The sequence below is a fragment of the Mercenaria mercenaria genome, chromosome 15 (genome assembly GCF_021730395.1).
Source record: "Mercenaria mercenaria strain notata chromosome 15, MADL_Memer_1, whole genome shotgun sequence".
NCBI classification, from domain to species: Eukaryota; Metazoa; Mollusca; class Bivalvia; order Venerida; family Veneridae; genus Mercenaria; species Mercenaria mercenaria.
This window is the reverse complement of record NC_069375.1, coordinates 63,323,774-63,340,030: the sequence shown is the minus strand read 5'-3', so window position 1 is coordinate 63,340,030 and position 16,257 is coordinate 63,323,774. Positions and strand designations below refer to the sequence as shown.

At 33.6% G+C, this 16,257-nt stretch overlaps 1 protein-coding gene across 1 annotated transcript; it reads left to right on the top strand.

Moving 5' to 3' along the window:
• Window positions 1-209: 209 nt before the first annotated feature.
• Window positions 210-15,872, top strand: LOC123556638 (probable G-protein coupled receptor 139). Its single transcript, XM_045347526.2, has 3 exons — window positions 210-775; window positions 13,670-13,812; window positions 14,053-15,872. The coding sequence occupies exons 2-3, from the start codon at window positions 13,693-13,695 to the stop codon at window positions 15,235-15,237; spliced, it is 1,305 nt and encodes a 434-aa protein (XP_045203461.1). The 5' UTR covers window positions 210-775; window positions 13,670-13,692; the 3' UTR covers window positions 15,238-15,872.
• Window positions 15,873-16,257: the final 385 nt, after the last annotated feature.

Sequence of the window (16,257 nt, the reverse complement as noted above, 5' to 3'; positions counted from 1 at the left end):
TGAAACTATGTTGAAACTATGCCGATGAAATGAAGATTAAGTAATATTGTTTTATTATAGTCACCAAAAAAAGTTTTCTAATAAAAATTCTGTTCTCGCCTCATTTTTCTTTTATTACAAAATTCCATATTTCTTGATCAATGCAAGAAAAAAATGAGAGAGAAAAACCCAATATTGTCTGAACACTGCGGCCAGAGTGTGGCCAATACATTGCTTGTAGCGCTGTACATCTTTAAGGCGCCGTGACAATGTATCAGAGAAGCCACAGCCGGAGCAGTCTTAAACAATAGACGAGATATGAACATGTATCTTATTAATGATAAAAGAGTTTCCGTTGAACGGATTTTCCTTCCTGAAAAATAATTTTGTTGTTGAAAAAAAAGTAAATCATTTATTTGTAGTGACAGTGAAATTATTTTATCAAATAAAATGTTTTAGTTGATACGGAACAATATATTGTTAATTTAAATACAATACAGTGAAAAGCAGGACTGTCGATTGATTAAATAGCAAAAAAAAAGAGAAAAAAATTAAACAAATGCACTAGGAGAAAAAAAACTTTGAAATAATTTGGGATTTTGTAAGAAAAAAGGTACCGTAAAAACGTAGTATTTAAGAAGAAATACCTTGTCATTTTTCTATATTTGAACGGAATGCTTAGGGTGTGAGTGAATATTAACTTTTAAGTGGACTTTGAATGAAACAAGGACAAAGTGTGCATGGATAACACACATTTACGGAGGATATAAAGCCTTTCCTTTTCGAACTGCAAAAGGTTTGTATAAAATCACGTTTTCAGTCTAAAGTTAGTATTCAGAAATAAAGCTGGTTATATTTCCATGATAATATTGGTGTTCATATAAAAAACGTATAAAGACATGTATATCAAAATTTAAAATGAACGACGCTTCGTTTTAAGAAAACTTGAAATAAACTATTAACAATGTTATTTTCTAATTCAACATATTACCGACCAGTTAAGAAATAAGTAACACACGCACTTGTAAATGCATGGTCATCAAATTTTGCTATTTTAATTGTAGGAAGTGAATAAAGTTCAAATTAATACATTATGTTTTACATGTTTTGATGTTATATATAATACATTTGCTCTACAGCCCAATTTTTACGCTTCAGTCCGGAATAAAAACGCGCAATAAATAACGATACGCATTTATGGAATCCTTTATTACTTAAACTATAACTGTAATTTCAGACTTTAATTTGATTTAAATCTCGACTGTAAAAAGGCAAAGCACGCTTGAGACAAACAGCTTAAGCGACTGTTTTCCACTATTTATTTAAGAGATTTACAGAAAAACTTGAAGCTGTTCTACGCCAATACTGCGCAAGAGACAATAAATAAAAATTAAGACTACAACATATCTCTGAAGAACATTCTTCTACATTTCAAAGATATTATATTTGCTATTTCATATGAATTGCTTTGATAACATTGAAGCGAAATGCTGGCAGTAGCATAAATATAAAAAGCAGTTCATCTTACTTTATAATTAATTGGTATATGTTGAGTAGGTGTAATAGGCTTATCGGAATCAAAACGTATTTACCCGTTAAATTTTAAAGTACGACTAAGCTTAAATACGAATGCATGATTACACAGAACTCGGTTCTTCATATATTTTTGATAGCACAGCTAGGAATAATTATCGTGGTTATCTAATGAAATAAATTAAAACGTGCAATTGAATTTCGCCAAAAAACTAGCCAGAAGTTTAGGACAATTTATTGCGAATCAATCGCGAATAAATTACTTAGTACGTATAAAGCTATGTTTTATATATATTATCTACAAACGTGGATGTTTTTAGTAAAGTCTTTCCGTGAACAAAAGTCACAAACTTTTAGTTATAACTCTGAAGCAAGACATCGTTGGTATAGAACATTCTACATGTCTTAAACGTTTATATTTAGAAATACAGTCAACGGTACAGCGGTAGCTAAAAGGTTCAATTCTTGATAACATTTCATCCCCACATTGTAAAAAATAAAAAGTAAATAATATACTTGAGGGAAAGTCACCGAACGCTTGAAGGGACATGACATGAAATTGACATCTTCGTGCACGGCATGTGCTTTGCACGACATTTATGCGACTATTATTTATATCACTAAATTGTTTTCATACGCCAAGGACTGTTAGAAAGCATTTTACTGAAAAATCAAGTGACCGCGTATTTCAGGTTTTGTCACAAGCCTTTAAATTATAAATCTCTATCCGAGCACTAATTGTTTGAATTAGAATAAGAATCTATATAACAATAAACAATATTTGTAGTTTCTGAAAGAACACAAGAAAAACGACGATTTCTAGTATCTTAAGCTGAACAAAATGCATAAATGTTTTCATGGCACAATTTTGAAGATGTTTAGTTTTTTCGTGGAATGTTGTAAAAACTAAGATTTGTATTAGATATTTTACAATATAAATGTTTAGATCTTACAGACAACAATTTTCATTACTCAATCATTTTAATTAATGTGGAATTTTCTTCCTCGGGATAATGTTTTATTAATGAATAACTTTTGTTTTGATTGATTACATTATTGACTTTATTATCGTTTGATAATGACAATCCCGCCCGCTTAGCTCAATAGGTAAGAGAGTTGGTCTACGGACCGCGGGGTCGCGAGTTCGATCCTCGGGCGGGGCGTATGTTCTCCGTGACTATTTGATAAACGACATTGTGTCTGAAATCATTAGTCCTCCATCTCTGATAATTCATGTGGGGAAGTTGGCAGTTACTTGCGGAGAACAGGTTTGTACTGGTACAGAATCCAGGAACACTGGTTAGGTTAACTGCCCGCCGTTACATGACTGAAATACTGTTGAAAACGGCGTTAAAACCAAAACGAAACGAAAAGTTTTCCATGCTCTATATTGCACTTAATTACCTGGGGTAAAACTAAATGAAAACGGGTTGTTAAAACATTACCTTCTTATGCATTGTTGTGTTCAGCTTGAGTGGACTTTGCTAGAACTTGACCCTACAAGGCGCTTGAGCCGAGTGGAATACGGTCTTGCAAACTCCGCGAGAGTTAATGTATCATTACAGATCAATATATTGCTTGAATGACCTTTCAACTACAAACATATTATATGGACTATAATTTTAGATACTAGATAAACTTAAAACACTCATTGAAACAATGAACATTTTGACGTATGGAAATTCGCAGCTAAGACAGGTAGTCCCGCGATTGAATATTTCTATATACTATAGGAATAGAACAAGTGAACTACAGGCTGTATTGAAGACGGGTATATAATAAAAGGTAGGAATGAACTCCCGGAAGCAGTAAGCTCAGTAAGTTTAACCAGAGCCACACATCGCAATTCAGACCACCCGAAAATAGGATATTGAAATATACAGCAAACGGTGTGCTTCAAATATTCACCAACAAAGTGCATTTTAGTAAAAAGGATAAGAAATAGAACCGGAGTAAAAGGAAGGCGGGGCATGATAAAAAAAGGAAGAGGGGCGTGTAATGGGACACAAAGTGGGGGAATATTTTCAAAATATAAGGCAGCAGTCAACACTTATATGTTAAGACAATTAAATAATATCCATTTACCATCTTTACTATGTATTATATAGTTAACCATATGTTTTTGATTTTTTTCTTTTTGTTGCTTTTTTTATCTATTTTTTTATTTTTAATTTAATTCATGGCAGTAATTTCACTAGTTTAAACGCAGACTAGATTTTTTCCATAAATTACGTAGGTATCTGATAAGAGACATTTTATCTTATCTCCCGAATTACATTCTGAACATTACAAGCGGTATGGCCTACATAGTTTCTCATCCAAAGTTAGAGACATGACAGGGCGGAAATTGCATGATTTATTACAATGTCAGATTTTACACTGATTTTGTTATCGAATGCTATCATTATTTGTAAAAAAGATTCATAAGACGTTGCACATTTCGTGACAGGAATCAATTTGCATTCTTTGATTATAGTTGGCGGTCTTTTGGAATGTGAAACAATCTTTTTACCCAGATACCCGCTTGTGATGTATCTGTACATGGTGTCTTTCGTTGCCATGATAAGCAGGAAAATGACCATTTTACCTTATAACTACGTCGGTGTGAAGTTTAACCCAACACAAACAAGGAGACAAAAGGAAATAAACGATTGTTTCAAAACAAAAAAAAATCTTTATATAAATGATGTTTCAAACATTTAAACATTATTTTAGATTTGAATTAACTATTGCAATAATAGTTCTTATCACATTTAAATGAAAAACAAGGATAAATATCAAACAGCACGCAAATGTGCACACTTCTGACACACACACACACAAAAAGCAAACATACATTGACAAACAAATAAAGGAACACAGTGGGGCACCGCCTTGGACTGGTCAGTGGTAAAAACACCACTGGGGAGCTTAAACGGGATTATAGTGCGCACCCAACCTTACTCTTACTCCCACCATGTTCAAAAGTAGTGGGACAGTGTAAATAAAAGTAACCGCCCAACAAAGGCATGGAAATAAACGGCATGGCATGTAAAAGACAAATATGCTCCTGTATAATTATATAAGAGCAAACCTTAAGAACCAAAAACGTATGTACTCAATGCCTTTGCAGAAAACAGAGCATCAAGAGAAACACCCTTTAGGGCCCATCGAAACAGGTCAGGAGACAAATAAAAACAGCTAAGTCTAGGTGGAAAAGATTCCTCCCTCACTTTTGTCACACACTAAGAAGGAACCGTAGTATCAAACCGTAAACGGGGTGAACACTAAACATGCGGTGTATTTCAAAACAGTTTGTGCGTAGCCTGTTTTAATAAAACGTTTTATAATTTTACCAAATACGGTTGGCAAATTACTATGATCTAACATCTTACGAAGTTTGTAAACCACATCCCATAAAAATCGGGTTTTAAAATACCTTTTCGCAGTATTGTCTTTAAATTTCTACTGAATTTTAAAAACAAATTTAGAATAACAATAGTAAAATCTAGCAAAATATTTACGCAATTTGTAATAACGGTAGCCTTGTTGAAGAAATATATTTGTAATAATATATTGATTCCGCAGCATGACTACACGCTCTGACAAACCGAATGAACAGAGAAATATATACCCCATAAGATGTAGCCCGAGGTACATCCCCTCCAAATGGGGGATTTACAATACTTAATTCAAAATCATCCCTTTTGTCAATTTTTTTTGTGTGAATAATATTATCATAAATAGAGAGCTGTAAATCTAAAAATGAAGCAGCAGTATCCGAATTGTTAGTTTTATTTAACTGGTGCTCCCAGGGATAAATAGTATCCACTAACTGAGAAAAAAGAACGCATGGATTATCTTTATTTAGAGTATCATCCAGATAGTGTAATGTTCTATTAAATGCAGTAATTTCTGGAGAAAGGCTCAACATAAAGTCTCTTTAAAGTAACAATACAAAAACAAATCTGCTACAAGGGGTGTACAGTTTGTCCCCATGGAAATACAAATTAATTGTCTAAAAACGCATTCAGAAATCTGACGTAAATGTTGTTCAGTAAAAAGGAAAGGACTTTACAAACTTCGTCCAGGTCCACTTTGTATAATGTTTAATAACGCTGCTAGTATATAGAAAGCGTTATCTTAATTGCAAGCAAGAAATGTAGCATTCAAACACAAAGTCTCTAAAATAAAATGATTTATTTGAGCCGTGCCATGGGAAAACCAACATAGTGGGTTTGCGATCAGCATGGATCCAGACCAGCCTGCGCATCCGCGCAGTCTGGTCAGGCTCCATGCTGTTCGCTTTTAAAGCCTATTGGAGTTGGAGAAACTGTTAGCGAACAGCATGGATCCTGACCAGACTGCGCGGATGCGCAGGCTGGTCTGGATCCATGCTGGTCGCACACCCACTATGTTGGTTTTCCCATGGCACGGCTCATTTATAATCCAGAAACAGCTTTATATTTTACGACGCAACCTTTTTTTACAATTGTTTGCTATTAGATATTGTATAAGGAAACGTGAATCTCTAGGCTTCACAATTTCAATTAATGAAAAATATAATCATATCAAATAAATTCTGTTCAGCTTTATGCTTGCTTATGTAAATTTGATTAAAACTACAAAACATAATTGTGCAGAAATCAGATTTTAAATTATCTCTGTTGAAATCTTTTCGACAACAGCAACTTACTGGATATATATTATCTTAACAAAACGCAACAAAAATAGCAATCTGGGATAGTCTCTACAAATGAATTACAAATAAATGATCTGAGAGCGTTTTGGCGGCTTAGATGAAAGCTGTTCTCAATCCAGTAAATATCACAAAAAAGTAATGTTCTATAGAATTCGATTTAAGGGGTAGAAAATAGCCGTTGATGAAGTTCCTCAAACCATCAATTAAATCTATTTTACGCTTCCTAATATCCTAATACATTTTCAGGAAACATGCATATTAAAAGAAATTTAGTTCTGGCAGTAATATACAAGAGTGCTTTTAAAACATCCGGGGTTTTTTTGCTGTTGCTGTTGGGATTGCTTTTTGCTGTTGTTGTTTTCTTTTGTTTTTAGGAAGGTGTGCGTCATCGTAGAAAAGGTACTTACGCTTAACATGAATTGAGTTTTTTTTTTTTGTTGTTGTTTTGTTTTTTTTTTTTTTTTTTTTTTTCTTTTCTTTTTTTTTTTTCACATCCCCATTTCTTATGAACCATTGCTGTTTAATCAACTGACCATTTAATATGACAACAAAAGCATGAGAATTTTTTTTCATAAGTTTCTGGATGAAAACATTAGCTGAATATAGTTTTCAATTTGAAATAAAAGGGGAGAAAAGGTTCTCATAACTTTAATAATTAAACCATTTCAAAAGTATGTGAGTGTAAAATTTAAAGTATTGCAACAAATTCTTAAATGAATGTGACCGAGAAAAATAAATTTGCCATAACGCTTTGTATGTTCAATTTGTGAAGCCGCGATTGGCAATAATAAGGTATTATGATGTATTGTTGACTCACCAATCGTTTTTAAGTCTTACTTCGTTCTATCAATGATGCAAATGTAAAGAACTTCTCAGTTGATCCGGTTCAATTTCTTCTCTCTTTTTTCTAAAGGGTTCCCGACAAATAATATCTAGAAGGCCTTGTATGATACAAAGGGACTAAACAATGCTAACGATTCAAATGCTGATAGAAAGGTTTGGATTTGTTCTTAGATTTCATTGGGTAAACACCTTAGCAAATTTAGGTCATACGGTTTGATGATGAAATGAAGCCTCAGGTACCAGCCCCTTTCCTTTGTCGCCTGGCTAGAAAAAACAATGCTGGTAGCTAGTTGGATGCTCCCCGACATGAAAGAAACCTACATTTCAAGCAAGGTTTTGAACACGCAACAGTGTGGACAAGTAGACCTTAACATTTCGGCTTGCATGGAGGCCCCTGTAAGCGTTTTTGAGATGGTATATGTGAATCTGCGGCTGAATTTGATTGCACTATCTTTTAAAACGTGTTGAAACATTTGTCTAAAATTCAGAACACATATTGTTGATTACTAATTTTTGTAATTCGTGACAAAAGTGCAATTTACATTTAGTCTCCGCGAATTTTCTTCCAAAGAATACGGCTGCACGCAATCAATAAATAGACTCACCCGAAAATATATTTCACCATCTGTTTTCTAAAACCAAATCAGCAGCATCCCTAACACGGACAATAGATTATTAATATCTAATGTAAGCGCACTAGGAAGACTGGTCAGACATTTTTCCCGGCGGAAACAATTAAACAGCTATAATCATTTTATTCGCAAGAAATCAAGATTATCCATTTTTCAGATAAAATAATAGCCAAAAGCTGGTAAGTTCTTCTACAAAATTTGCAAAGCTGTGTTAGGCACTTGTGACAATCTTAAGAATGCGACAGGGTGATGGAGTTTTTATTAGAAACTGGAGAGAAAGTGAAGCTCAATTAACGCAATTTTATCACGGACACAAATGTAAATTTAGCTTATCTAGAGACTTCCTGATGTCCTTTTTGTGCTCTAATATGAAATCTGAGTACCAGAATGCTAAGATTCTCTCTGTTTCGTAATGTTGTTATAATGACAGGGAAAATTACGACTCAACAGCATTTTCAATGCATTTGGAAAAAAGCGCAAATACCAATTGGCACTGAGGAAGACTAGGGCACATTCAAGCTCATTTATAGACTTAGGGTTTATTACTTTAAGAAGTTAATTTTATTAACTAACATTTCGAGCACTGTCATAAACTTTGTGGCAATCTTGCTCAACTGGCCCAAAGTTCTTGAGCCGCTTTGATTTAACCCTTACCCTGCGAAATTTCTGTAATAAACTTGTCCGTCTTTCAATTTGGACAATACCATTAACTGTTAAAAGGGTTGCTACCAAACATATACTGATTGAATGGCAAACAGTGCAGATCTTGATCAGACTGCACGGATGTGCAGGCTGATCAAACTCTACACTGGTCGCAAAGACAGATTCAGTCGTGTCCAGTATGATAAGGGTTAATTTATTTTGAAATTTACATTGTATAGTATTTTAAAAAAAACCTCTACATTTAGTAGTAAAGTAGTTATCCTTTAAAATTAGGACCAACGTCGAAAGTACAAAACATAACAGGTCTCTCATAATACTCTTAACGATGCAGACGAGACAGACATTTACGGCAATGACATGTCGAATAATTTATTATGGGAATTAAAGTGCTCTCTATAGGCATTTTGATGTAACCAGACACTGTTAAATGAACCAGATATTTCTCACATTAGGAAACAAGAAGTGCTTGTCCTTAATGATTTTTATATCAACGCTCTCCACATTCAAGTTGATTAGACCAAGTAAAATATCTTTAGGCGACTAAGCACGGTGGTGTTTGTTAGGAAACAGATGTTAGTACTGTCTCTATAGATGTTTGGACAGGTGTCTTTAGATGGTAGTACTCTGTCTATAGATAATAGTGCTGTGTCTATAGATGTTAGTACTGTGTCTATAGATAATAGTGCTGTGTCTATAGATGTTAGTACTGTCTTTATAGGTGTTAGTACTGTGTTGTTACTGTTTGGTTGAGAACACTTTTTCACATGAAAACAGATGTAAATTAGTATGCATAAACTGTCAGATGGCTGGACAAATAAACATTGAAACAATATATATTACAAGATAAAAATCTGAATTGTACTGTATGCGTTTTGTGTAGAATTCACTCAACAAACTTACGGTTTAAAAATTGGTTACTTTAAAACTTATAAAAGTTCTTTCTCGTTTTTCGTGCTTTTCAGTAAATATTCATGTATTAGTGAAATAAATTGATGCTTCAAAGCATTTGAAAAAAATATCTTTTTTATGTAAATATAAATACATTCTTATATACGCCTCATCGTAATATATTTAAGAAATAATAAATATGTTCCTATATTTTATCAGTTAATAAAATATGGGCAGGAGTTTGGATGCGTAATAATTAAATCACGAGTGCGTAGCACGAGTGATTTAATCATTCGCATCCAAACGGCTGCCCATGTTTTATTAATTGATAAAATTATTGGAACATATTTATTATTTCGATTCTAACAACGCAAATATTTCGCATTTTACAGTACTACATTTTCAGCGTAATACGTCATTCGGGTCATATGCTGTTACAATTTACCCCCCTATGGTTAGAAAGAGTTGCATAGCCAATGGAACATAAAGATATTTGTTTCTATTTATCAAAATTTTTAGAAGTATTTATAATTTAGTAATCTAAACAGCTCGCAAACTAATTATGAAGAGAATCATCAAATTAGGCGAGCTGACCCTGTGTTACAAGTTACGAGCTTAACTTTATATGACGTCACATTATTATGACGTCATACATTTATGACGTCACTGCTGAATCTTAATTAAGCTAATTGAATTCGCTCGTAGAGATCGAAACGTGTTTTACGGTCCTGCACATAAGTCAGTATGACTTTTTATCATATTTTTGTTTTTGAAATGCTGTTTTCAACCGTTTGGCCCTGAAATAATTGGTATGTAATGGAACTGAAGTAGAATCTCTTATGCCACAATCATAGGGGGTGAAATGTAACAGCCAACCATATTTTATCGTAGATTCATGTATAGGCGATTTCGCTATATGTTTATATAGCAATTGTTTTGGATCGTGTTAGAATGTAAAATCAATCTGGAAACATCATAGGTTTTGTTATAGATATCGTGACGTTACAACATTATTACGTCATGAAGTATTGCACGTGGTGTTACACAGATAAAATTTGTAAATGATGGTTAAAACCATTGAAAATACATGAAATAAAAGGAATATTTGTTCAGGTTAAGAACGATATGTATTTCACTCATCAACACCATGAGTTTACATTTTCACTCGTGCCCTCGCCACTCGTGATAATGTTTCATATGGTGTTCACTCGGTGAAATATATTTCGATCTTACACTGACAAACAAATATCCACAATGCATTTTTTTTCCACATGTACATGTAATCATTATTTGTAGATATTGATTTAGATTGCGTTCTTACCAATATCTAATAGAGTTAGTATTCTTTTAAGCGTTATCCCATATACATTAACAACACAAATAGTTTTAAAAACACATGGATGTATACGGCTGCGTTACTTTCTTAATGTACCCCTAAAGTATACTAAATGACGCTGCAAACCAAGACCTATTCTTAACGCGGTGGCATCAGAACCAGACGAAGTAAACAATCTAAATTTTTAAATTAATTACTTATTTGATATGATACAATATAAAGGTGTTTATCACCGCTTTGTTAAAATAAAACTGAAGATTTTTATGGCTTTTGAGGCGAGTGACGAGAAACTGTTTATATTATTAGATGAACTTTCAACTTCTCGTCCTTGCTAAGGTGAACGAGGTTGTAAATTTATTTTGAAAATATTTGTCAAATTCTTATTGAAAGAACATACATCTAAACTATTGAAATATCATCGATGACTGATCCTAGTTTCATATTATAATGATTGATTTGGCAACCCGAGTTTTAATTTTGTATCTACGTTTGAACCTGAATACGGCATTTGGACTTCCGAACATTCTTGATTTGTATAAATGAGTCATTCAGTGAGTAATGATTCATAAGACGCTGTAACGTTCAGATAAGGCAATTAAGCCCCATGTGGAATAATTCTACAGAGAGTCTTTGAGATGCAAGTGCATTAATATATATTTCGTACTACAATCACTTCGATAGATTTTAAATCCTGATCAGTTTAATAGTAATAGGAATGACGCGTCTCAACATACCATAATCTGGACCCAGGAGCTTATTATTAACAAATATATTTAACTGATACATTTCCGAACGTATGACCCACTGAAATTCAACATCATTGTTTTGTTTTCGATTCTGATTCCTCATACAAAAGGGTGTAAATTTAAATGTTCGATTTGTTTAAGGTAATAAATAAACGTGTTCGACTGGACCCTTAATTGTATCAAAATTCAAATATAGTGTGGTAATAAGTTTTATATTGTATCACTTTTGTACAAAAAAATCAAATTTGAGCAAACTAATCACGCTTTAACATCACACATATTGCACAATTAACTGAATTACTGCAATACATTATGCAGTCGTAAATTAGTATTTCTAGTGAAGTATGATAACAAGTAGTCGGTAAAATACCTCACTCTCGTCGTTCATTTTAGGAAATATAAAAGCTTTTATTTGTGCAATTCTCTCAAGCCTGTGATACCGAAATTACGCAGGCTGGTCTGGATCCATGCTGGTCGCAAACCCACTATGTTAGTTTTGTCATGGCGCGGCTAATGTATGTGCTTAATGAACTGCCTTAAAGAATTAACTCAGCTGACTCATTGTATAAAATACGTCTTATAATTATACTTGGAAATCAACATTTTAAATTATATCAATCTTTCAGACTTTGACACACTAAGCAGTAAGAACATTTAAGGATGTTGAATATATTTCTAACGTTAAGAATTTTTTCGTACTGTGTGAGTTTCAAAAACATTTGTTTCTAAGACAAACAAGAGAAGAAAAAGCACAGCTCGTTGTAATTTGACAGGGCATTTTCTTTACCCACTGTTTAAGCATTTTGTAAAATTGAAAAAAAAATGGAGGGAGTTTATAAATTATATAATATCCAACTTAATGTTATAGGGATTTCAGGTCTTACATGTTACTATGAATACAAGGGGATATCAGTATTATATAAGCATAAATGTCACTAACTCTTTCATTGTTAATTGTTGAAATAATTACCCCACCCATTTTATTTGCAATGGCAAAAACGTATTTAAATCTACAAGAAAAATTCTGACATTCAGATTTTAAAGATATTATGCGGCTTTAATGACAAACAAAATGCTTCAAAACGGAAAGACAAAATGTTGGTGCCACCATCCATCTAAGGGATTGATTTAGAAAAATCGTTTACAAACTAATGAATTTTGATATTTTTATTTCTTTTTGTTTTAATCTATATTTCCTAGATAACATAAAGTGCTATGTTGATTTTTTTTTCAATTGTAGCTTATCGTTATATACATGTATATATATCAGTAAGAAATATATCAGAACCAGCCTGATCTCCTTTAATAGATATTTGAATTTACCGACGCCTACCCCATTGTATCAATCTGTCATGTATCTTACATCAATTTTAGGCAAATGCAAGTCAAAAATAAGGGTGAAAAAATCCACAACAAGTAGAATCTGTTTGGTTAAATTGTACATTATTAGCCATATTTTAATTACTTCTAACACGACCAGCAAATAACCTATATACATATAGAGCAAAATCTATTTTGGGTTATTCTACAATAAACCACTCGCGTGCAATGACGTCATCCGATCCAGGTGCATAACACGGTCGTAAAAAGAAAAAAATGTAGTTACCATTTTTTCTAACACTGTTGATTCTAGCATGTCGTGATAGAATCGAAATAATAAGTTCCCAAGTGTGATTGATCGTAGAATAACCCGAGTTTTTCGTTCTTATTCGAAGCAATATATCACTCAGGCCTACGGCCTTCGTGATATATTCTTACACATAAGAACTTAAAACTCGGGTTATTTTACGATAAACCACGTTTGGGAACAAACTATTTCTTAATTAACTGTTGGTAAAGAATTTGTTAGAAAGAAATATTAGAAGAAACATGTTTCAAAATGGCGGATATCCTAAAAACGCTCGGTCATCCTTAAACTCTGTATTTTTTTAATATATACGTGTTACGTTTGCCTTCCTTGGTAAACTAGCAGTGGCTATTACATAATCACTGGTCTACAGGTCAACACTGAAGAAAAACAATATGACGTTTTCTGTTATAATCAAATAAAATACATACTAAATAGCTTCTCATTCAATATAGATGTATAGTATCTAAGTAGAGAAATGTGGCTAAATGCACAAGTGCATAGTCAAAACATAGAGTATACGTGACGGCACTAAGCGTTCATCTCTGATTTAACCTATCTGATTAACATACTAAAGCGTTGGTATTCAATGTTTACGACTGCTGATAGCTCTGTCAGCTCACTTTTCTTAACTATGACTACAATTATAAGCTTTCCAAGAAAGCTGATAGTCTAAATAACAATGAAGAAATGCTATGTTACTTAAGAAGGATCAACACTGACAAAATTTCTGTTTTTCAGATTGACTTCTAACGTAGAAAACCATGGCTTTACACAAGTTTGAACTACCGTCAGGAGAAGATTGTTCTCTTAACGTAACATCTATTATGATCGAGTTGGGAAACATTAGTGAAATTGAAAAACAAACGGAGTTATTTTCAAAGGTAAGTAACCTATCAGCAATACAATACAAATAGCAAACATGAATACATTTAATAGTTTTACTATACTGCTAAATAATAGAAATGATAATAATAATATATCTAAATTTTGTATTATGTGAAACGTGCATTTTGAATCTGTTCTTCCTTCTTTTTCACTTATTACAACATTTCTTAGCTAATATATATGTCATTAAATGTTGTTTAATGAAATATTAAGTATTCATTTATCTATTATTTCAGCTAAAACAGGCTTGTATTTCCGGGAACCATGATGAATGGAAACAGAACCTGTATCGAGATTACCCGCAATATATGCTGCCCAATCGATTTTTATCTTTATATATCCCACCTGTTTTATTGGCCTTGGGTACAATCGGCAACTTGCTGTCATTCATAATAATGGCTAAAAGTATGCTGAAAGTAAGCACGTACAGCTACCTCGCAGTTTTGGCAATTATGGATATACTAGTCCTCTATGTAGGACTTTTGCGTATGTGGGTGGGGCAGTTCTCTGTAGATGCACAGCATACGTCGAACTCCATGTGTAAACTGGTGAGTTTTCTTGGGTACGTGAGTAGTGATACATCTGTGTGGCTTATTGTAGCTGTTACCATAGAGAGATTTATAGCTGTGAAATTTCCACTCCGGGCCCCGCGCATGTGCAATGTGCATCGAGCCAGACTTGTTATTATATTAATAGTAACAATCATTTGTTGCATAAACATGCATATTATCTGGACAGTGGAGCTGCAGTACACATCAAATAACAATACAAAATGTGATGCAAGCATGGAACATCAGGTTCTCGTAAAAGACGTTTGGCCTTGGGTTGATGCAGCCATATACTCCTTCGTACCTTTCTATGTTATCTCTATTCTCAATTCGCTCATTGTTAGACAAGTTCTCTTCGCGAGAAGGCGCCGCTCACAAATGCAGCATATCGAACTTACTTCTAAATATAACAGCTTCGTGAACAAGTCTCAGCTTAGAAAATCAAATGAAAGCAACAAGAAACTTACTATAATGCTTCTGGCTGTTTCTTTTACATTCCTGCTTACAACATTGCCAATGAATCTGCTGCAAATTGTATCCGCTTTCTTTGGTTCAGTTGCGGATGATGCCAAACGGTATGCACAAATGACACTAGGGCGCACAATAGTCGAACTGCTGATGTATGTGAACCACAGTATCAATTTCTTCCTCTACTGTGCTACAGGTCGAAAATTTAGGCGCCAAGTAAAGATAATGGCGTGCCTTTGTTGCAGTGGGAAAATTGCTAAATATTTCAAGCGAGAGAAAAGAAGAGGGACTGCAAGCCCAACGACCAGTTACAGGCTCTCCAGGTTTAACTCATTCTCAAGTCCACGGTCGATGATCATTGAAAATGACAAAAGATTTGTTGTTGGACCTAATGGAAGAGTATAAAACTGCTCGATAATGAATAGTCTAGTTTAAAACTGGAGTGTTAACAGAAGAGTAAACGCGCGATAACATGATCACGTTCTGTTAACATACTCATGCATACATATGCGTTCCAAGGCGGAATGCAAAGGCATATAGACCATAAATTGCATCATTTAGCGGGTAATGCAGGAAATAATTGCTAATTGACATTATGTTCATTTAACTTTGTTGTTTTTGTTTTCACGTTTCATGCCAGGATAGTGTAAGCACATGTTTGTTGCCTGTCATATCACCAACAGACTTTCTCGGAATACGTACGTTCCCTCGCGTTAACAAGGCCGGAACAAAAAAAAACATGCCTACGCTGGATAAAACGGCAGTTTAGTTATCTGAGCAAATTACGGCGTTTTGTAGAAAATATTTGACGTGCTTTATCAAATCACCCGTGTACACTTGTAAATATACATCAATGATTGAAAGCACAAGTTGGACAATTATGGTATTCTTTGATAAAAGTATATTTTGTTTTTGTATGGATGTTAATATTGTTGCGTTTTGTCATAAATAAATGACATATAGTTGTATGACAAGAATATATGTGCAAGTTATTTGAATAAAGACGAGATTCCGTTATTGATATTAATGTTGTTACTTAAAGTGTCTCATGATCAAAAATATCTATACATGGATTTAAAAATCAATAGTTCTGCTAGTTCCTTAAGAAGAGTATGCTCATATGGACCCGTAATGACAATCGGCAATTTACGTGACATTACGCAATATCCCGATACTACTTCGGCATTTCCAGGCTGTTGATGAAGCTTATTTGAGTAACCAGACGGAAAATGCCGAAGTCAAATACGGAGAATACTTAATCGCACGGAAATAACCGAAATTCATTACGGGTCCACTACTTTAAATCCAAGCACAATTTACCACATTCTAATAATATATTTTCTTACTTTTCTTTACAGACATTCAGATCCCATACGTATGTAAGAGCAAGCTGTTCATTTGGATGTGTGTATCAAAGAGAGGAAT